The sequence below is a fragment of the Mastigoproctus giganteus genome, chromosome 13 (genome assembly GCF_048544385.1).
Source record: "Mastigoproctus giganteus isolate SK-2022 chromosome 13, ASM4854438v1, whole genome shotgun sequence".
In the NCBI taxonomy this organism is placed as follows: Eukaryota; Metazoa; Arthropoda; class Arachnida; order Uropygi; family Thelyphonidae; genus Mastigoproctus; species Mastigoproctus giganteus.
In genome coordinates this window covers 32,474,092-32,497,375 of record NC_143587.1, presented here as the reverse complement: position 1 = coordinate 32,497,375, position 23,284 = coordinate 32,474,092, and the positions used below count along the sequence as shown (strand labels likewise).

The window sequence follows — 23,284 nt, the reverse complement described above, 5'->3', positions numbered from 1 at the left end:
AAGACCTTGGAAGTTGAAACTTTTGCTATATGACTAAGCTATTTATCTCTCTAAAAGGTCATTTTTATAATGGAAATTGCACTACCCTTTCATCACTATTATATGTTTGAATCAATTTTGAATGCCTTTGTTGATATTTTTATAAAGAACATTTCTAGAGATCACGACCATAAAACAATAAAAACAATTTGCACTTTCCGGTTTATTGGGCTTTTCTGTTATTGCAATCTATTATAAATGGGTAGTAAATTCGATTTTATTGCATTTGCGATAATACCAATAGCTGGAATTGTTTGGGTTTTTATGTTATTATGGTGAAATGTGTTCCCCTTCACTGAAATCTTCAATCATATATATAAAAAAAAATTATCAGAATCTTCTTTGTTCCTATTTACTTATTACAATGACAAAGGGAAAGCGACCAACAGAAAGTGCATGTGGTGCCAGTGCTAGGAAACCAAAGAAAATTGATTTAGAAATGAAGATGAAAATGATTAAGAAGTATGAAGCAGGGCAAAGTTTGTCATCTATTGCATGGAATTAGGTCTCGCTGCTCCAACAGTGAATACTATTTTAAGGGACAGTGCACATATAAAAGAACTTGTTAAAGGATCAACGCATTTAAGATTAACAGTGATCACAAAACAGCGTTCAGGTGCTATATCAAAGATGGAAAAGCTATTAATAATATGGATGGAAAATCAGATTCAGAAGAGAATGCTCCTAAGTCCAATAGTCATTCAAGCAAAAGCAACAAGTATTTATGAAGATACAATCAGTCCTCGTATAACACGTGTTTACACTACACAAATTCGATCATACACGATTTATAAATAGGGAAATGATATCGTATATAACATGAACCGAATTCGCTTGTGCACGATTCACCTTTGTGTTTACAAGAAGTGGCAGTCGAATGCGGAATCACCCCAACTGAACGCAACACGAGAGGAATGAAGAGAAGATTCTGAAAATGTATTTATGTTTTTTATATCAGTGAAGGAGAAACACATTTCACCATAATAACGTAAAAACCCACACAATTACAACTATTGGCATTATCGCAAAGCAATTAGATTGAGTTTACTACCAGTTTATAACAGATTCCACTAGCAGGAACGCAATTGGAAATTTGGTAGTAACCCCCGGAAATGTGCTTTAGTAAAATGTGAGATGTTAATAGTGTCTCTGCCTTTATGGTGTTGTTTATTCAGTTACTACACATGAGCAGCTTTGTTTATGTGTATCAAGCGTGCCTCCTTATTTTGTAATTATGCTTTATTCCCTAAAAATGAGTAAAATACTTAAAAGGAAGCATTGGTGAAGACACTACAGATTCAGAGAGAAAAAGAAAAGCAATATTGATAAACAGAGGCGGACTGGGTCAAAAATTCTTACCTGGGAAAATATGTAGTGGCCTTATACTAGCGTTTATGGCCAAAATCACACCGGCCTCCAGTCCACCGGGGTTTCCCTGGTAAGGCTTATGGCCAGTCGATAGAGAAAATATATGAAATTGTGAAACGATTTGAGCAAAATGAAAGACCACGTGATATTGCACGTGCTACAGGCCTAAATGAGGCAACACCAAGAATTTTTTTTTTTTTTATGTGAACCCCAAACACGAAAATTAGAAAGAATGCAGAAAAAATAAAAACAACTTTCACTGCAGGAACAATTCAAAGTGTAAAGAAAATCCATTAGATTAAGACACAAAGAATTGGAAGAGATGGAAGGGCTGTCATCTGTTTGGATAGAAAAATCAAACAAAGAACAAGTTTGCTTACAATAGAAGCAAAAGCATTAGCAATATTTTATTACAATTATTTATTGTTTGGTAATGTTTTGGTTAAAAATGTGTGTTCAATCTTGGGTGGTCGGCACCTAACCCTATTTTTCCCATAGGGCCTGTTGTTTATATTGCACGAGGGTTTCCAGGAACACAACTATCATGCTATACGAGGACTGACTGTATTAAGGATAAGTATGGTGAACCCCAAGCCCAGTTCGTGACAAGCAACGGGTGGTTTAGTAGGTTCAAGCATTGCGCTGGTTTCCACAATGTTAAAATATCCGGTGAAGTCACCAGTGCTGATTCTGCAGTTGCAGTGAAATTTTGTGACGTGTTGGAAAAAACCCCTTCTGAATCTCCACAGCCCTCAACTTCCACAGGGGTGTGCTTATCAGCTGGAGAATTAATTCTAGCAATGATGCTCGAAAGGTAAAACTTGCTGTTGTTATGCCTGTCTCCTCTCTCTCTTTTTGTAATTTTTCCTGGGAATGAGATAAAAAAATTGAATAAATAATTCTATTTACACATTTGCTGAACATTTCATTTTTGCTTCAATCAACTTTGCGAGTGCTATATAAGCATTTAGGGAAATTTTGACTTACGTAGAGTTAAGCAGAATGCAACCTTCACATAAGTCAGGGATTGTTTGTATTTCACAACATTTTAATCTCAAAAACGGTCAAAATTTGACACCTTTATGGTATGCTTAAAACTTTTTCTTATTAATTATTTATTGTTAGTTTAACATTTATTTAGTAAGAATATTTTTTACAAAATACTTTGTTGAGAGCACGATCAACGTTGTCATAGTGTTGCTACAGACCGAGGATACTACTTCATGCGAGTCTCAGTTTCTGGTTTTAACACGTTTCAGCCAGGTTTCGCTCAATTGCATTGCTGCAATAGGTACCGTATATGTATAGAGCTGACTTTAAAGGTGATGAAAGTGTTATAGTAAGAAATCTTTTGATTTTGCATGCAAATGCTTAAATATATTTTCTTTTAACAGATTTAACCAGTTACTAAACCCTTTTAAAATGGATAAGTTTTTAAAAAGAAACCGAAATGAACACGATGAGGAAAAAGATGTCGTGAAATAATAAATTGTGTACTGTCATCAATAGAACTGCTTGCTAGCCTCTTACCAGAAAAACAGAGCTACCCTGATTAGCTGTGCCAAAAATATTCCTTTGATTAATGATACAGTTTCAAATCGAGTTCATAAATTGGCAGATGTAATATTTAATAAATTATTAAGTAGAATCGAAACTTGTGTATTTTTTTCACTAGCACTTGATGAGTCGACTGATGTCTCATGCATATCATAACACGTGCTTTGTTCGTTTGATTCAACATGATGGTGGCTTAGAAGAAGATTTTTTGGCTATTTTACAGCTTACTGGTCATACAACTGAAAAAGATGTATACGATGCACCTATGAAATTCCTCACAGTGCACAAAATTGATCTGAATAAACTTGTATTAATTGTTACCGATGGTGTGCCTTCCAAGAGAGGTAAAAACAAAGGCCTTATTGCTTATCTTAATAGAGATGAAAGCCTAATTTTGCTACATTATCACTGTTTGATTCATATTTAGGATTTGTGTTCACGAATGAAAGACAAAGAAATTATAGGCTGTCTTGAAGTCAATGTTAAAGTTTTTGCAGTACAGTAAACCCCCGCTATTCGCAGGGGTCACGTTCCTGAGAAATGTCGCGAATACTGAGTTATGGCTCCCATAGTAATAAAGGGGTTCTGTTCCAAAGTATGAAATATATAAGAAAAACTAGTCTAAAATTTTGTCTATGTATGTATTATATGTACCTTCATAATATGACTATGTACACAGACAGTACATAGTGAAATGTAAGCATATGGCATCGAAATGAAAATAAGAAACAATTTAATATTAAATGTAATATTTATTAGAAATTTCAAACAAATCTTTCAAACCAGTGCCTTTGCTAGCAAAAAAACTTATCCCGCCAGTGCTATCACCAGTTTCGCTAAAGTGTTGATAAAGGAGTTTTGCCTTTTCACGAATGATGAGTGAACTTAACGGAACATTAATTTTGAGTTCGGTCTTCTATCCACAGATTTAAAGCCTTTTCCATTTTTCCTAATTTAACATCACGAGTTACAGAGCAAATTTTTGAAGCAATTAGCGCGTTTTCACAGACACTACGGTGGTTTTTTTTTTCTTTCAGATTTTTTGATAGATCATACCGTTGACTCATTGATTTTATAATGTTTTGCCACTGAGGAGACACTTTCACCATTAGAAATTTTGTCTAATAACTCAATTTTATTCGCTAATGTCATCACCTTCTTTGATATTTTCACATTTCTCTTGTTATTCGTAGCCAAATTTTTGTACGGGTTAGAAAGAACTTGTCCACAATAAAGTCACTTTCTTCTGTTAACGCACTCGAAAAAGTCTGTTTTACACTGCAAAATGGTAGATTTATCACTTTTGTAATCATGTCAATTTATAAATTTATTCAATTTACAAGCATATAAATTAAAAGCAAACGACGAAACCTTCTATGACAAGCTCATAACACATACTGAACAAGGATTAGCGAGAAACATCCACGCCCACTATTTTGTCAGCCCTCTTCCCCCACCCACTGAGCGCTGTTTTGACCGGGAAAGATAATTTTAGCCACACCCATGTTTTCTTATGGCGGAAAATATTCAAGGCGCTTTAAAATTCACATTTTTTTAGGTTTCATTTTATATTAAATCAGCGATCGCAAATATGCGAAAAGTGGGGGTTTACTGTACTTTGATCAAGCCTGAGGCAGGATTCGAACCTGCAACCTTTGGGTTGCCAGGCAGGCACGTTACCCACCCGGCTAGGCACTCTTCTGAATGGAATCAAGAAGCCTGAGAGAGGTTTTGGGGGCACCACTCCACACGTGGGAACAATATTCCATGGCAGGGTGGATTTGCGATTTATACAGAGTGAGCAGCTGTCTGGAAGAAAAGTAACGCCGAGAGCAAAAGAGAAAACCAAGTTTTTTAGATGCAGAGGAAGCAATATTTGTAATGTGCTTGTGCCAAGAGAGATTAGAAGTCAGGGTAATCCCCAAAAGAGATATATCATTTTGCCTAGACATCGCAGTGTCACTAAAGATAAGCATAGAAGCAGAAGAATCCTTTTTGCGAGATATAAGACAAGACTGAGTTTTAGAAGGGTTGAAATCAACTAAGTTGTCTTTGCCCCACTGGAGAATTACCTGAAGATCGGCATTTAAGGAATTGGTATATTTTCGAGAAGTTGGAGCTGATTCAGCAGGACAAGGTTTCTCAAAATGGAAAGCGGAATGCAATGTGCTATCATCGGCAAAACTATGGATAGGTTTCCAGTCAATGGAAGAAGGTCATTAATATATAAGAGGAAAAGAGTGGGAGAAAGTACTAAACCTTGGGAGACAACAGCATTAGTGGAGAAGTTAGAGAGCAATTTACCATCACCCTCAGCGAGCGATCAGAGAGAAAACTGGATGACCAATTACTAAAAACAGTTGGCAAACCATAAGATGGAAGCTTATTTAGAAGACCTTTAAGCCAAACACGATCGAAAGCCTTTGAGATGTCAAGAACAACTACTCTTACTTCACCGAACATTTCCATTGAATTAGTCCATAAATGGGTAACATAAGCCAGAATATCACTAGTAGATCGACACTGATGGAATCCATACTGGCGATCGTTGATCTCAGACAGAAGGTTTCTAGGTAGTTTAAGAGTTGACGGTTAACTGATTTCTCCATTACTTGAGAGAGTAGAAGTAATTGCAATAGGACGGGAGGGATTTGTCTCACCTTTTTAGGAACTGGCTGGATATGAGCAAATTTCCAAGCAGAAGGAAAAACACCTTTGGAATAAGAAAGTGAAAAAAAGGCGGCAAAGAATAGGAGTAAGTTCAGGAGCACAGGTTTTGAGAACAAGTGGAGAAATAACATCAGGACCTGGAGCTTTCTTAGCATCAAGATTCAACAAAATCCTTCTGATATCCTTTTGACAGAAGACCATAGGAGACATTGAATGGAGCATGTTAGGAATGGTGGGAGGTGTTTTACCAAGATCATTAATACATGAGGTGGAAGAAAAATGGGATGCTAGCAGGTCAGCTTTATCCTTGGCTGAAGTGACAACAGAACCATCTGGTTTGGACAGAGGTGGGAGCAGAGATGGGCAAAAGTTGCGGCCAATAGCTTTAGCAAGAGACCAGAATGCTCGGCTACCATTAGGGCAAGAAGCAAGTTTTCTACTCTTAGCCTGTTCAAACTCTAGTTTGGACTGATTAATAACTGCTTTACAATAGTTGCGAGCTTTGGTGTAGGCAGAAAATGAAACTGGAGAATTAGAAACAAGCCAATTACGATATGCAACATTCTTCTCTTGAACAGCCCTAGCACATTTATTGCAAAACCAAGGTTTTGCAATAAATGTGCTAAGGCTGTTCAAAAATTAGATAAAGGACGAGATTTTAAAGTGTATTGTAGGATAAAGGATTCCATTCCTGCAAGAATAATTTCACTGACACGATCTGAGCAAACGTTGACATCAGAACTTTTGAAACAGTAATCCGACCAAGGAAAAGAAGTCTCGCAGGTCATCCCATTTTGCGTTCTTGTAATGCCAAACAACACAAGGTTGGGGATAAAGGTTCCATTGGAGAAGAGATAATCACCAAGTTGTGATCTGAAGTGCCTAAAGGACCTCTCACTTCGACCGTGTACTTAGAAGGGTTGTTTGAGAGAAAAAGATCAAGCGTATTGGCTGTATGATTAGGATTGTCCGGTATTCTTGTAGGTAAATGAACAATCTGTGCTAGGTCATTAGTAATTCCAAAAGCCTCAGCATCTCGACCAGCTGGGTCGGTGTGACAAGAAAATGGAAGCCAGCTGGAGTTGTGAACATTAAAATCACCAAGGAAAATTACCTTACTGTTTGGAAAGTTGGACTGGAGAAAGTATAGTTGCAAAGAGAGGAAGTCAAAGAGCTCCAAGTGATTAGTAAAGCTGGGAGAACGGTAGAGACAACAGATGAATTTGACACAATGAGGTAGAGAGATTTTAAGCCAGAGAAGATTCTAAATTGCCAAGTCTCTGACAGGGAATATCAGAACGGACATATGCACATGTACCACCTTTGAGTTGAGGCGAAAGGAATCATACAGCGAATAATTTGGGCATCTGAGATGAGCAGTAGTTGAAACAACCGATAACTGAGATTCTGTCAGAAAAAATATATGGGTTTGGCAGACTGCAAGTGGAAATGGACATCATTGAGATTAGAATTGAGACCATCTATATTTGTGAAATGAATTAGGAAGTGCTTGGGAGGTTTAGATCTTTTCGCAGATAAGCTTGCTCTATTAGTTTGACAATTCATGGTGTATTCAATAGTAAGAAAAAGTGGGTGGGTCATGCTGTATGAAGTAATGACATTTTTGGATATGGCATACATATGGTAAGAATATACCAGATACTTGATATAACGTGGCCTCGACAATACTCCCCGCATACACACTACTCGGACTCCCTCCAATCACTATCTGGCAGAGTAGTGGTAGCAAGATTATACACTAGCTGATCTGGAAGCCTCCTAGAGAGTTACCAATAGGTTCGGTCCAGTGTACTAGCTAGCGGCCAGCCTGCGAACACCGCGTTTGAGCTGTACTCTCAAAATGTAAGGAATATTGGATCTCGCCACGATGTTCATCATAACCTCAAAAGTCATCAATCATACTGCATGATGGAAGAGATTGGGAAGGGTTGACCGGAACTTAGCTCTAGAGAGTAAACATGGGTTCCGCCACTTCAAGCCTTCAATAAGCAAAGTGGTGGTATTGCACTGTTTGATGAGAGTCATCTACCACCTAGTACAGGCTGGTAACATAGAGGGGGCAGTGTTCCTCTATGTGGTGTGAGCGCCACACCTCGACCTCTGCTTACGTTGGTTCATACCTGGGTGGTCACCCACCATGTACTTGTGCATGGAGGTTATACCCAGGATTACTGGGTATAACCTCCATGCACATTCCCACCATCGTGAAGGTGCAAACAGAGGATTTGGCTGTCACAGACCATCTGGACTTCACCGAAATTGTGTCCACTTGACTTGAGTGTCACCCGAATATCAGTTCCATCAGCGTTTTAGACTCCCAGGTAGCAAGTACAGCTTGTCTGGCATATCTGAGAGAATGTTTGTGATAACCTCAAGGACCACCACGTGACGGTGAATGGGATTTTGATGATATAAGTGCATGGCAGAGCATTTGCCTATACCTCCTGAAGTAATTTGTGAATAGTTCACAAATATGGTGAAGCAGAGTGTACTTTTTATCAAACATGAACCTCAATTTAGGATCACAACGAAGATTCTACTTTCAACAAAAGTTCGTGGAAACAATCTTTTGGACAAGAGCCTGAAGTCATCAGCCACTGTCCAAATACCCTAATGTTGCATCACTGGAAAAATTGGTACAGTAATCAACAGGGAGAGCACTGTTTACAGTTTGAAGATTTTTTGTTAGAATTAGCTGTTATGGAAAAAAGCATAGCAATTAAAAGTGATACTTAAGGCACTTAAGTATAAGTCAAAATAATACAACACGAACTTCCACTGGCTAACAGAATAAAAACAGGTCTCAGATGTCATCTCTTAAATCAAGGTTATAATTTTTTTTTAAAAATACTGAATGTGTAAAGTGAAGGGAGAGAGACAAGGTACTCCTGTTTTAGGAAAGCATCCTGAATAAATAGATGCTCCCACTCTACTTGGTTCAATGTGGACATGTTCCTTTAGAATCCACACTACATAGTGGAGAGGAGATAATTTGCTTCTAAATATCACATAAAGATGAGCATTTAATATTCTAATGATCTGTAGTCACCTGAAATTTTAGTATTAGCCATACAGTATAAGCAAACCTTTGAATTTCTCCATGCTGTAGGTCTCAATTACTCATGTATGCGACTTATTCCAATGAACTTGATGGTGAAAGGAAAACTTTCTACAACGCAGTTGGAATTTATGTACTCTGTTTTACTGTTACTTCATACTGTGAAAATTTTGCTTAGTTTCTTTTACTATCCCCCTCTTGGGGCCTTGTAAACCTCAATCAGGGCTTCTCTAAAGTACCCAGTTACCAAGCTTTGCAGTCCACATATTCCAGTCTCTCCTCATATAGGCATCCTTTTGCTGATCTCACTAGCAAACATTAGAATCAAAAGATTCAAAACAGTAGTCCAACAAAGAAAAGATGAACATAAATCACATGCATCAACCCATTTCACATTCTTGTAATGCAAAACAACTTAGGTCGAGAACTGTCACAAGAGAAAGGGACACCACTGAAGAAGAGAGACCTCAAAGTTGTAATCTGAATGTACCTAAAGATGACATTACCTGTGTGCTTCGAAGGGTTGTTGTTGAGGAAAAGATGTTAGGCTAGGATTGCCTGATCCTAGTAGGTAAGTAAACAAGTTATGAAGGTCATTCTTAATATCAAAAGCATAAGTGTCTATCAATGGAAAATAATTATGACAAATGTGATGAATAATAGTTTAGAAAACTGATAACTGAAATTTCTGCAAATGTTTGTTTTGCTCTATTTGTATTGAGGTACATGAGATTTCAGTTTAGGAGGAGACTATAAACCAGCTGGCTGTGAAAAGTTTCCTGGAGTACAAAGGTAGGCTGATAGTTTATTAATGAAAGTTGCTGTCTGGTGTTTTTACAAAATCAGCTATTTGGATGGGATGAACGTGCATTTATCAATGTAAACACAGAATAACATATCATTTGGATAAATGCAGCTTTAATTTAACCAAACTTGAAGTCACTGATAATGAAAAAGTCTAGAGGGCAACTGTACAGTCTAACATGAAGTTCTCTGAGCAGTACTGGCAGGTGATAGGTCAGCTGTAAATAACAGACTGGACCTTACTAGAGGGCCAACCAGGTGATTATCCTATTGTATAAAACAATGAATACAATCATTAAGTATTCCATTTTGTTGTAGTTAAACTTTTTATTTTTAGAATTTAACTTTGTTGCTTATAATTTTGGTTATGGAAATTATTATAAATTGAATTATTATGCTTTATTATACTTTATCAATAAAAAAAATATTCGGCTAAATACACAGCTTCCTGATCATGTGGTCCGTCGGTTAGCAAAGTTGGCAACCCCTATGTAAGGCATAATAAACAAAGTAGAACAACCTGGCGTCCATCGAAGTAGCCTACTTTTCTATTAGACAAATAATTGCGGGATAAAATCATAATCGAATTCCGCAGGCCACACATTTAAGCGTGCGTATAAACAATTCGTAAAGAGAACTATAAAAAATCAAATCAATTTGACTGAATGATTTGAAATTGTAAACAGGCGATCACTGTACAGCCCATTTCCCAACGCTGAATTCAACAAATGCCACGTGACACTGCAGCATGTTTCAAGACTTGCCGAAATAAAAAAAAAAACAGACACGAATGCAATTTCTCAGACAGTTAATGTAATTATTAAAGAAAATAAAGTTTCAATTTTATCTACGAAAAACAAAGAAAAATGAAAAACACATCAATCTGAAAACAGGACGCTTAAAAGCCATGGGAAAAAAACCGATGCTTATTTACAACTGCAATTAAAGCGAGGCTTAACTCTAAAATACTATACAACTTACCTTAAAAACAGCATAACCGGCTGGAGACTCGAATAAAACAAGCATTGTTTCAGATTATGAAATAAAAAGAGTTTAGTGATGTATACATATGACAAACATATATTTCAAATAACATTAAATATAACTACGTAACTAAAATTGTGAACACCACAACATGTTCAATACCGCATTGTATAAGCAGTAACTGAAAGCGAATGGGAGCGGGGTTGACAAAAGCGTCCTCTGCCGAGAAGATATCAGTAATTACTTTTAAAAAAATAACTGTAATGATTTATAGGCATTATTAAATTAAAAAATATTACTAATGCTCAAGATATAAAAATTTATTTATTGCAATTTATTACAGTTAGTCGTCTTTTAGAAGGTAACTAAATGAGATACAGTCAGTAGAAAAAAAATCTATAACAGAATAAAATCATTTTATTTAAAGTATTTATAAAAATAAACAAAAATTTCAATATATGGATCTATATGTATCAATATGAAATGTTTTTCAAATATGTAAATAATATTAAGAAAATATTATATGGTATTTACTTCTTAAATGAAAAGTGATTTTTAGAAAATGTTATCAAATCATTTATGCTGTCAAATAGAAATTTCTCATTCTACCCGAGATTAAAGCGAGATCCACAGTGTCGCGTTAATGGCGGACAAGGGTGTAGTGTTGGAGTGGTTTGCATTTCCGATATGTGGTAAATATAAGCTTACACGAGGCTAACATGGAATGGTAATTTATTTTCACCTTATTTGAAATGGCATGCAATTCTCTGCATCTTTGTCAGTGAGATTTTGTGTGAAATTTTTCTCAGGATGGTTGGTTAATGAAAAATTACAAATCTTAAATGGCACTTCTGCCAATAGCATCTTCTAGTAGTAGTCGGTAAACATTTATTTTTAACTTCTGCTTTTAGACAAGTAAAGTATGGATTTGCCGACAAAGTGAAGTACTATAACTAATAGTCAGTATTCAATTTTTAATGTATATGCTGTAATTTTTGTGAGACATTCTAGGATATCAATTACTGTACATAAAAATCCAAGTATGATTTATTTTTTAAGCGCTAATCGGTAATTACGAACAAAATATATGTAGTTCTAGTGAAAGTTCGAGCATTTTTTGGATCTGGAGAATGCATTTTAGCAAACATAAATATGTAAATCTTATCAGAGTATTATATTTACATAAATATGTAAATCTATTAACAGCATTTTTATTAGAATACCTGTTGTGATGCAATATATAATCTTGTACGAAAGATATTTTGGTTCACTAAAAAAAAATTAGTAGTTTCAGTATCATTGATAAATAACATTAAAGTGGTTTGAATTCTCTTTGTTTCACTATTACGGAACCTGATTAACTCTGATTTACATTATTCATGCATGCCGTTGGATTTCAACCAGTATATATTTGTGTACAATTTATATACATAATTATATATTACACGGTTTGATTATCTGACAGTTGAAACTTAGACTTTGATTCTAAAACCATCCAAAACAACCGCTTTTTATTTATTCTGAGTTTCATAATAATTCATTATTTATTATGAAACTTTAACACTAATCAAATAATTTTAATAGTTTCTGTAATCTGGAAAAGCTATTTTTCCTCCCATAATGTTTTGATCATGGGCTGCAAAATATTATTTTCATAATCTATTTTTGGAAAGATTTTATAGGTTATTCTAAGTGTAACAAAATATATGGCAGGGAAAATTTGCCCTTAATGTATTATTGGATATAGAACACAGAATGAATGTTCTCCAGCCCAGACAGTTCTTTCAAATAAAGATATGCCATTAATACATGACTCTCTTTGGTGATACTAAGGCCATGACTTTTCTTTTTAAACCTGAAGCATAAATTTTACCCAAAAAATTAGGTTCTATATGCATATTTAAGTAAATGTTTGTAATTTAATAGTATTTGCTTATTACTTTATTTTTCAAATAATGAAATGTATGGTAGGCTAAGAACTTTTCAGATACCCATTGTGTAATTCTTAAATGTTTACACTAAATAGTTCATCCCATTCTGATCTGGAAGGTCAGAAATGAGAATTGTAGATGTTTTATTGGTGGTTTCGTTTTATTCTTTTAAATAGCTATTTACTGTCAAAAATCAAAATCAACCAAGCTGTTCTTTGTTTTGTTTATTACTTATAAGCAAAAATGCAGTCTTTGTGTTGTTTATTGCATGGTAGGCATTGCCTTATTAGCATTAGTAGAGGCATATGATGAAAGAAAGCAAGCTTATGTAGCATCAGCCAAAAAAAAAAAAAAAAAAAACCATTTCACACGTCCAATCCCTCTAAACGTCTGTCCAGTTCCTCCTTGAATTTATTTAAGCTGTCAACTTCCACAACGATAGATGGAAGTTTGTTCCAGCAATCAACAACCCTGCTGGCTAATGTCAAATTTCTGCACACCTATTCTGTAACTGTCTTTCAGAATAGGTGTATATCATTGACAATACCCCATGACCTGCTCTGCCAGCCTGTCTGCATTGCTCAGAAAACTTCATATCTGGCTGCACAATTATCCCCAGGTGTTTTTCACTCTCCACTTTCCTGAGTGTGGTATCTCACGGTTAGTACGTCTCTCTTGGGTTACTGCTACCCGTATGCAGTACTTCGCATTTGTCAATGTTAAACTTCAGTTGCCACTTCTCAGCCCATTAGCCCAACTTATCTAGATCCAGTTGCAATAGCATACTGTCTTTACCATCATTAACAACCCTGCCAACCTTTGTGTCATCTGCAAACTTTTACATTAAGACTGATATACTTTCATCAATATCATTGATAAATATACAAAACAACAGTGGGCCCAACACCAAACTCTTGGGGACTCCACTAATAACATTAGTCCACAAAGAGCAGTATCCATTGATTACCACTGTCTTATCCCACTCAACCACCCTTTTATCCATTCTAGCAACTTGCCCTTAATACCATACTGCTCCAATTTTTTATAGTAGTCTTATATGCACAACAGTGTCGAAAGCTTTCCTGAAATCCAAGTATATGATATTAAAATTATTTTTTGCATTCAATTCATTTGTAACTACATCACAGAATCCAATCAAATTTGTCAGACAAGACTTTCCCTTAACAAACCAATGCTGTGTCTGAATTATTACTGCAGTCTTGTCTAAATGATCCTGCAATGCATCTTTAACCAGTGACTCCATTATTCACCATTTCACCCATCCAGTCACTCCAAATGTTTATCTAGTTCAACCTTAAATTTATTTAAGCTATCAACTTCCACAACAACCAACAGATGGAAGTCTGTTCCAGCAATCAACTACCTGTTGGCTAAAGGCAAACTTCTGCACATCTATTCTACAACTGTCTTTCCTCAATTTGAATCTATGCCCTGTCAGGTTCTTAATCTCAGCAAGTGGAAGTATCCCGTCAGCATTGAGCCTGCTGAAGCCATTCAAGGCCTTATTCACCTCGGGTGTTTAGTCTCCAGATGCTGCAACTTGCAGAACTTAAGCCTTTCTTCATAAGCACACCCCTTTGTTCCTCTCACAATCTTGTTGCCTTTCTCTGTACTCGTTCTAGCAACTCAACATCCTTCTTAAAATGAGGCCTCCAGACCTGTACGCAGTGCTCAAGCTGTGGCCTGACCATTGCCTTATACAAAAGAATAATCACCTCCTTGTCTCTGCTAGCAAAATTCCTATATATCATTGACAAAGCTCCATGACCTGCTGTGTCAGCCCATCTGCACTGCTCAGAGAACTTCATATCTGAAGATTTCTTGTAATCTGCACCTTCACATGCTTAACCTCCTTTGTGACTTGATTACAGACTAACTTATATCTGCCATAGGCTTCTTTGTCGCCTGATAATTTATATGCATCCCATGCATTTTTCTTCTCTGCCACGAGCCTCATTAAAATGGTGGTACTTAAAAGAGAAACACTAATATAAAGTGCAAATAGCTTTCATAAGTGTTATGGATCATAAGACTGTGTATTAGCATTATCAAATGATGCAAGGAAGCAAGCTTGTTAGTGTTTAGCGATGAACCTTCATTCCAGGTTCGTCGCTGAACTTGCGATGAATGTTCAGCGATGACACTCTGACAATGTGCCTAATCCTTCCTGTCTAATATATTCAAACTACCCACTTTCACAACACCAGGTAGAAATTTGGCCCAACAATCACAGGGCAGTGGTTATGCTGCATCTTTAGTACTGTATACAGGTCTGGAGGCCTCATATCAGAAATGATAGACTTGGAATGGGTTTAGAGGAAAGATTAGTGAAGGGAACAAAAGGGTGGTCTTACCAAGAAAGGCTTCAGTTCTGTGAATTGCAGCATCTGGAGACTAAGCACCTATAGAAAGATCAAATTGAGATGTTTAAGACTTTGAATAGATTGAGAAAATCAGTGCTGATGGCGTTCTTCCTGTTGTTCATATTACACATTTGAGGGCACATAAATTCAAATTGAGGAAGGATGGTTGCTGTATAGGTGTTTGTAAGTTTCCTTCAAGACAGCAGGTTGTCAATTGCTGGATGGGGTAGAAAGGGGTTTTTTGACTGATGCTATATAAGCTGGCATCATTTGTCACTACTGATGCTGATATTGTTTTAAAAAAAAATGTGGAAGAACAAAAACTACAAGCATTGTTATTGAATCGCAGCCTTTTAAAATGTACTGTTTGAATGATGTTTGTGGAGCAATCGGATACGGGACATGATATTGCCATGGGGGATGTCTTTGTGTGTGCGCGATGCAAGGAGTGTAACAAAATCAGGCGACAACTCAGCGTTGTTATGGGCATATATTGAGAGCTTGAAGGACAGGGTGGATGCCCTCGAAGGATCTAAATTCAGGGCCCATCAAGCTCTCAGCTGCCCACATCAACGCCAGAGCTTGCACTTGGTCATCATGCAACAAAGCGGCAACCCCCAAGGCAGAATGCACTGGTCCCACAAGAACTAGTAGTTGTTGGTGACTCTATTGTCAGGGAAACAGGGAACATGCTTTGTAAAAAGCATAGGTGGACCAGGGTATGTCTGCCAGGGGCAAAGGTTGATGACGTTGTAGAGTGGATATCATCTTTTAAGGGCACAAAAGGTGATATAGTTGTACACGTTGGCACTAATGATATTAAGAGTAGGAGACCGACAGAATTACTTAACAAGTACAGGTCACTGTTGAAAAAAAGCCGTGAATTAGGGTTCAATTTGAGTCTGCAATTCTGCCCAGACACGATAGCATGGAGTATATCATGAGAGCCTTGTCGATCAATTCGGCCCTGGAAAGATTGTGCAAGGCTCAAGGGGTAGAATTTTTTTCTGCCTGGTCTGTACTTGTTAACAGGAGAGACTGCTTCTATAGGGATGGGATACACTTAAATAGTAAGAGTGCAAGAATATTTGCTGATGCTATCGAAGCAGTGCTAGGTGGGTCAGAAAACTGCTAGCTTGGGGGATACAAGGACTAATAGATCAACAGTAGCCACTGGCAGAGGTTAAAGTGATTCTTGCACTGCTTCTATTGGAATGAGCAGAAACCTGGAAAGCAAGATGCAGGATGTTTCAGTGACTGCTGGGAGTCATTGGGGTACAAGTAAACACATGGGTTGTGTTAGGGTAGCTAAGAAAAAGAACAGGTGCATGTATACTTGCGTGTACACCAATGCTAGGAGTGTAGTAAATAAATTTGATGAATTTGAGGTATTGTTCAATGCATGAAAGCCGGATATTGTTGGAATATCAGAGACGTGGTGTCACTCAGATATAAGGAATGCAGAACTGGAATTTGGGGAGTACGTCTACAGAAACGATAGGAAGGAAGAGGGGGTTATGCTATTAGTTAAGAAACACACAAAATCCAAGGAAGTGAAGCCAATCAACATCGCTGGACAGTGCAGTGGCGAGTCAGTTTGGTGTGACATAAGCATTGGGAGATCAAAATTGAGAGTAGGAGTGTGCTATAGGCCTAATGACTCTGATGAGTATAATAAGAAAATGTACAGGGAAATAGAGTGAGCCAGTAAATCAGAGAGTCTTATAATGAGGGATTTTAATTTCCCAGATATTGACTGGAATTTGTGGGTTGGTCACTCACACACTAGCAAGGCTTTGTGGATTTATTGGATGATTGTTTTCTACATCAGCATGTTTGGGAGGCAACTAGAGGGAGTAACATACTTGATTTGATTATCAGTAGTGATTCTTCATGCATTAAGAATCTGCAGATAAAGGAACCACTAGGTGGCAGTGAAGAGGTAACTACCATCAGGGATAAAGGGAAGGGTTTTGGCCTTCATAAAGGAGACTATGGAGGTCTGAGACAGTATTTAAATTCTATACATTGGGACCAACTGATGATGTTACCATCATCAAATTCAAAATGGGAGGCATTCAAAGAACTTATCTTGGAAGCCTCTAGGCTTTCCATACCAACTAAGAAATATTGTTCAAGGTTTAGGCCTAAGTGGATGTCAGATGAACTAATGAGACACATGGCAGAGAAGAAAAATGCACGGGATACATAAATTTACACGTGACACAGAAGCCTATGATAGATATAAGCTGGTCTGCAACCAAGTCACAAAGGAGGTTAGGCAGGCAAAGGCAGATTATGAGAAATCTTTTGCAAAGGATGCAAAGAAAAACAGCAAAGAGTTCTTTACTTACGTAAACTCTAGAAGGAAGGGGATGAATCAGATTGGTCCACTTGATATCGATGGTTCAACTGTTGATGATCCTGCTCAGGTATCTAACAAACTAAATGAATATTTTGCATCGACATTCACACATGAGGAGTTATTCAGCGAGGGGAATGCCAGTGGTGTATTCAACTCTGGCAGTAAGCTAGATAATCTTGTAATAACTGAGAGTAAAGTGGAGGCAAAATTGTTGAAGGTAAACACAAAAAAGGCACCTGGGGTGGATGGGATCTATCCAGTTATATTAAAGGAAGTAAGCAAACCCTTAGCCATAATTATGAGAGATTCCTTGGACTCAGGGGAGGTACCCATAGACTGGAGATGTGCAAATGTGACCCCAATTCACAAAGGATGATCAAAGGCTGACACAAGTAATTATATACCTCTGAGTTTAACTTCTGTTCCAGGAAAATTAATGGAGGCACTGGTTAAAGAAGCACTACAGGATCATCTAGACAAGACTTCAGTTTTAGCTTGGACACAGCATGGTTTTGTTAAGGGGAAGTCTTGCCTGACCAATCTGATTGGATACTATGATGCAGTCACAAAAGAGCTGGATGCAGGGAATAGCTTTGATATTATACACTTGGATCTTAGAAAGGCTTTTGATACTGTTGCACATGGAAGACTGCTGCACAAATTGGAGCAGTGTGGCATTGGAGGCAAATTGCTGCTATGGATAAAGGGGTGGTTGATGGCAAGAAGACAGAGTGGTAATCAATGGATACTGCTCATCGTGCACTAATGTTATTAGTGGAGTCCCTCAGGGTTCAGTGTTGTGTCCATTATTGTTTTTTGTATTTATAAATAATATTGATGATGGTATATCAAGCTTAATGTCGAAGTTTGCAGACGATACAAAGGTAGGCAAGGACACTACTGACGCTATGCTGCTGCAACAGGATCTGGAAAGGTTGAGCAAATGGGCTGAGAGGTGGCAAATGAAGTTTAACATTGACAAATGTAAAGTATTACATATGGGAAACAGCAACCCCAGAGCAATGTATCAACTCTGTGGTACTACACTGACAGTGGAAGAGAATGAAAAGGACCTGGGGGTAATTGTGCAGGCAGATATGAAGTTCTCTGAGCAGTGCAGACGGGCTGCAAGAGTAGCTCACGGTGTATTGTCAATGATATAGGAATTTTTCTAGCAGGGATAAGGAGGTGATTATTCCCTTGTATAAGGCAATGGTCAGGCCACACCTTGAGTACTGTATTCAGGTCTGGAGGCCTCATTTCAAGAAAGATGTAGAGCTGCTGGAACGAGTACAGAGAAGGGCAACAAGATTAGTGAATGGACAAAGGGGTGCTCTTACGAAGAAAGGCTTAAGTTTTGCAAATTACAGTGTCTGGAGACTAGGCACCAGCGAGGTGATCTGATAGAGGTGTATAAAGCCTTGAATGGTTTGAGCATGCTCAGTGCTGATGGGATTCTTCTTCTTGCTCAGAATAATCACTTAGGAGGGCATAAATTCAAATTGAGGAAAGACAGATGTAGGATAGATGTGCGGAAATTTGCCTTTAGCCAGCAGGTAGTTGGTTGGTGGAACAGACTTCCATCCCTTGTTGTGGAAGTTGATAGCCTAAATAAATTTAAGGCTCAGCTGGACAGGTATTTGAACGAACGGAGGGGTGAAGTGGAATTTTTTTTTTTTTTTTTGGCTGATGCTGCATAAGCTTGCTTTCTTGCATCATATGCCTATACTATTTTTTTTTTTTAATGCTAAAGTTGCATGAGTAGGCAAAGAAGAGTTAGTTTTTTTTTTTTTTTTTTTATGAAAACCCCAAACACAAAAGGTATCAAAACCTATAGTACTTAGTACCGTGCATGGGTTGAAGTATGGGGGGGGGGGGTGTGGATATGAAAAATGAGTCATATTTGAGTTCTATAAATGGCATATCAAAGCAGCTTTCTCACTTCTAACAAAATTCCTGTATATCCTTGAATATATCAACTGTATATCAACTTAAATTAATACAGCAGACTCTCGATTAACCGGGACACTTCAAGATTCAAAATAAATCAACCAGAAATCATAAAATTCAAGTAATAACTAGAATAGATATAAAAAGATGTTTTGCAAGTTGTAAATAAGCGGCATTATAAGTTTTCATTAGAAGATTAGTGTACCTATTATCTTGCAAACACCGCTGTCTTCATATCCGCCACTCAATAAAATAAAAAAAGAGACCAAATGTTTTTTTTTTTTTTTTTTTTTTGGTGCATTGCGAAGTAAATGCAAAAGAATTGCGCTTTTAGTTTAAACAAAAACTTGAAATTATTCAAAAGTTTGAAAACGGTACAACCGTTAAATCTCTAAGGAACCATTATAATGTTGGTGACCAAACCATATGCAACGTCGTAAATAATATAGGAAAGCTATAGACTTAAAATCAACATCGCGAAAAAAAAGGAAGCATCTTATTGGACACGCGACTAGTGCGTGGTAAGTTTTTTTTGTTTTTTATCTATCCATATTTTTTTATGTAGGTTAATGAACATTTTTCGATACAGTAAGTCCCTGACTTATGCAACTACGGATTTACATAAATTTTTTTCACAAATTTTATTTATTTATTTTTTTGTTTTAGAATTGTAAAATTTAAAACAAAAAAAATAATAATAAATAAATAAAATAAGCAATCAATCACGGCATGCACAAGTGAGATACGGAGTAACAAGCAACAAAATACGAAAGAAGAGAAAATTCTTATAGTTCATTTATGTGTTGTTTTTTTTTTATATGACTGAAGATTTCAGTGAAGGAGACACACATTTCCGTGAAGGGGACACACCATAATAACGTAAAAACCCACAGAATTCCAGTTATCGGTATTTTTGCAAATGCAATAAGATCGATTTGCTACCCATTTATAATTAGATGCACTAATAGAAAAGCCCAATAAACTGGAAAATGCAAATTGTTTTTATTGTTTTATGGTAGTGATCTCCAGAAATGTGCTTTAGTAAAATGTGAGCTCACTCGGGGTGAAAATAGTGAGTTTTCACCCTGTGAAGTTCTTTACTGAAAATTTCGTTTTAACCGTTATCATGGTGCCAACTAAGAGAATAAGTGACAGCACTACAAGTAAATCTATCAACCGAAGGAAAGCGATAGAGTTGGATCAGAAAATTCAAATAATAAGGATGTATGAAAATGGTCGAACATTAACAAGTATCGCGCTGAATTCAGATTTGTCGATAATAATATAGTAGCAATATGTTATTAGTCATTCCTGAGTTACGTAAAACTCAAAGTAAGAAATCCTGGAACATATCTCTTACGTATGTTGGGGACTTCTGTATTTTTGGATTAACCGGGATTTGTTTTTTACCATCTATCCTGGAAAATCGAGAGTCTACTGTATTTACATTAACATTCATGCATGAATAATTTTTTAAGGATGGGAAAGTACCAGGTTATAACTGGGAGATAAATAACTTTGTTGTAACTTCAAGAAAGTGAAAGAGAAATTGCTGAAGCTAAAAGTAAATAAGGTATCTGTGGCTGATGGGATTCCAGTTATACTAAAAGAAGCAGCAGAAGAGGTAAAATAAGCCAACCCTTGGCCACAATTATGAGACATCCTTGAATTCAGGAAAGCACCTATAAATAGAAAATGTGCAAAATTGTCTCTTATTCACAAAGAGGATCAAAGGGCAATGTGAGCATTCATAGACCTGTAAGTTTGACTTCTGTTCCAGGAAAAATAATGGAGCCAGTGGTTAAAGAAGCATTGTAGGGCCGACCGGGCTAGCCGGGTGGGTAAAGTGCTTGCCTGGCAACCCAAAGGTCGCGGGTTTGAATCCCGCCTCGGGCCTGGATCAAAGTACTGCAAAAACCTTGGGAGGTGCATTATGGCCACAGAAGCCGATGCGCCAATAACTACCAAAAAAAAAAAAAAAAAAAAAGCATTGTAGGAACATCTTAACAGAGATGAATTATACAAAAAAAAATACACAGAGAGCACGAGTTTGTTGGGGAGAGGCAGTTGAATCTTTTCTGGCAAATCTGATTAGCTACTATGATGCAATAACAAAGGAACTGGATGCAAGTAATATTTCCATTATACTTTAAATTCCAGAAAAGCTTTTGACACTGTTCCACATGAAAAATTGCTTTAAAAATTGGAACAGTAGCATTAGGGGTGGTTGAGTGGAAGTGGGTAGTTTCAGTGAATTCATCAAAGAATTAGACAAACTGTGGGGGGGGGGTCGATATGGGAAGTTCTGTTCCTTTTTTGGCTGATGCTGTATAAGCTTACTTTCTTGCATCATATGCTACTAATACTAGATATGCAGAAGTTTGTCTTCAGCCAGTGTGTGGTTGATTACTGGGACAAACTTGTGGGTAGTTTGAATAAATTCAAGAAAGAACTAGACCAACTATTGGAGGGGATAGACAAGTGATGTGGGATTTGTTTTGCTGATGCTGTATAAGCTTGCTTTCTTGCATCATTTGCCACTACTAATACTAATATTTCTGGCTGAAAGCAAATTTTTTACATATTTAACATTTTAAATTGATGTCCCCTTGTGTGTGTGTTATCTAAGGAACAGTAAGGATGTCATCGCCATTTAAAACTTTAAATACTTGAATCAGCTCTCTTAGGTGCCTAGTTTCCAGTTGTTGCAATTTGCAGAACTGAAGTTTTTCTTGGTAAGAGTATCCTTTTTGTGTCTGTTACTAATCATGTTGCTCTTTCAGCATCCATTCCAACGGATTCACATCCTTTCTAAAATGGGCTTCCAGACCTGTGTGCAGTGCTCAAGATGTGGCCTAACTATTGCTTTATACAGTAGGGTAATCACCTCCTTGTCTTTGCTAGCAAGATTCCTGTATATCATTTATAGAATATCATCAGCTGGCTTAGCAGGCTGTCTGCATTGTTCAGAGAACTTTGTATGACTGTATGATTACCTATAGATCTCTTTTGTTCTCTAACACCTTGAGTGCTATACCGCCCAACTGGTATGTTATTCTATGATTGCTATCCATCATTATGCTCATTACAGTCATTTGTCTTATAACATCCTAATCTCATTTTTATTTTCCCAGTGCTTATGTCACACCAAATTCATGAAAGGAAATGGATGACTGTTACACTGGTCTCCCATTTCAACTTGGTGCACTGTCTTGGATTTTACATGCTTCTTAACCAAGAGCATAACTCCTCCTGTCCTTTCTGTACACATGCAGAAAATATGTGTACATGCATTATACAATAATGCTAGGCATATAGTAAATAAATTATCTCATATGAATTCCCTCCCCCCCAGTAATCTTCACTCTTTATTTTCCAGACTATTGTATGTTCCAGTAGAAGCAGTGCCCTGATCAATTTTACTTCTGCTTGTGGCTGATGTTTAACTATTAGTCTGTGTATTTCTCCACCCTCCAACGTAAAAGTTTCCACTCACCTAGCACTGCCTTAATTACATCAGCAAATATTCTTTCACCCATTCTATTTAAGCATATCCCATCACTGTTAAAACAATCTCTGAGAAAAATTTGACCCAATGAGCCTTTTATTGTATCTTCAGGGCTGAATTTATTGGCAAGGCTCTCATCATGTATTCCCCATGTCTCTGCAGAATTGTAAACACTTTTGAATTTAACTCTAACTCATGACTTTCTCAGTACTATCCTATACCTGTGAAGTAAATCTTCACATGACCTATACTTCAGATGATTGGTACCAATATATACAACAGTTTCACCTTTTATGCCCTTAAAAGATAAATGTTCTACAGCATCATCAACTTTTGATCCTGCAAACATACCCTGGTGTTTTTTGTTTTCTGTTTTGGTTCCTTTGCTTTCAATTAGAATTAAGAAAACAAAAAATAATATCATTAAACCTATTTCTATAAAATGTTAGTGAATTGTCACTAAGCCAGAATAAATACTGTGTGTGTGAGAGAAATAAAAAGATCAACAGATATGAACAGGTTACTAAGCTACTGGATAAAAAGTTGAAATAGTTTATAATGCACTAATTCTTAGCCACTGTGCCCTTCCCCTTCTGAACAATTCATATGAAAGTACTGTGAAAAATTGAAAAATGTTTCTACTTA

General features: G+C 36.9%; 2 protein-coding genes across 3 annotated transcripts in view; one reads left to right on the top strand and one right to left on the bottom strand.

Moving 5' to 3' along the window:
* nop5 (nop5 ribonucleoprotein) overlaps positions 1-10,666 on the bottom strand; it is a 187,123-nt gene extending 176,457 nt beyond the window's left edge. The window contains exon 1 of the mRNA XM_090387823.1: positions 10,499-10,666. Within this exon, the coding sequence (XP_090243949.1) occupies positions 10,499-10,543 (45 nt within the window). The 5' untranslated portion in view covers positions 10,544-10,666. The remainder of the gene's footprint in view (positions 1-10,498) is intronic.
* A 449-nt stretch (positions 10,667-11,115) lies between these two features.
* The window catches only part of Socs16D (Suppressor of Cytokine Signaling at 16D), a 188,634-nt gene continuing 176,465 nt past the window's right edge, over positions 11,116-23,284 (top strand). For both annotated transcript variants that reach the window (XM_090387438.1, XM_090387437.1), the window contains exon 1: positions 11,116-11,228. The gene's annotated coding sequence lies outside the window, so the exon portion shown is untranslated. The remainder of the gene's footprint in view (positions 11,229-23,284) is intronic.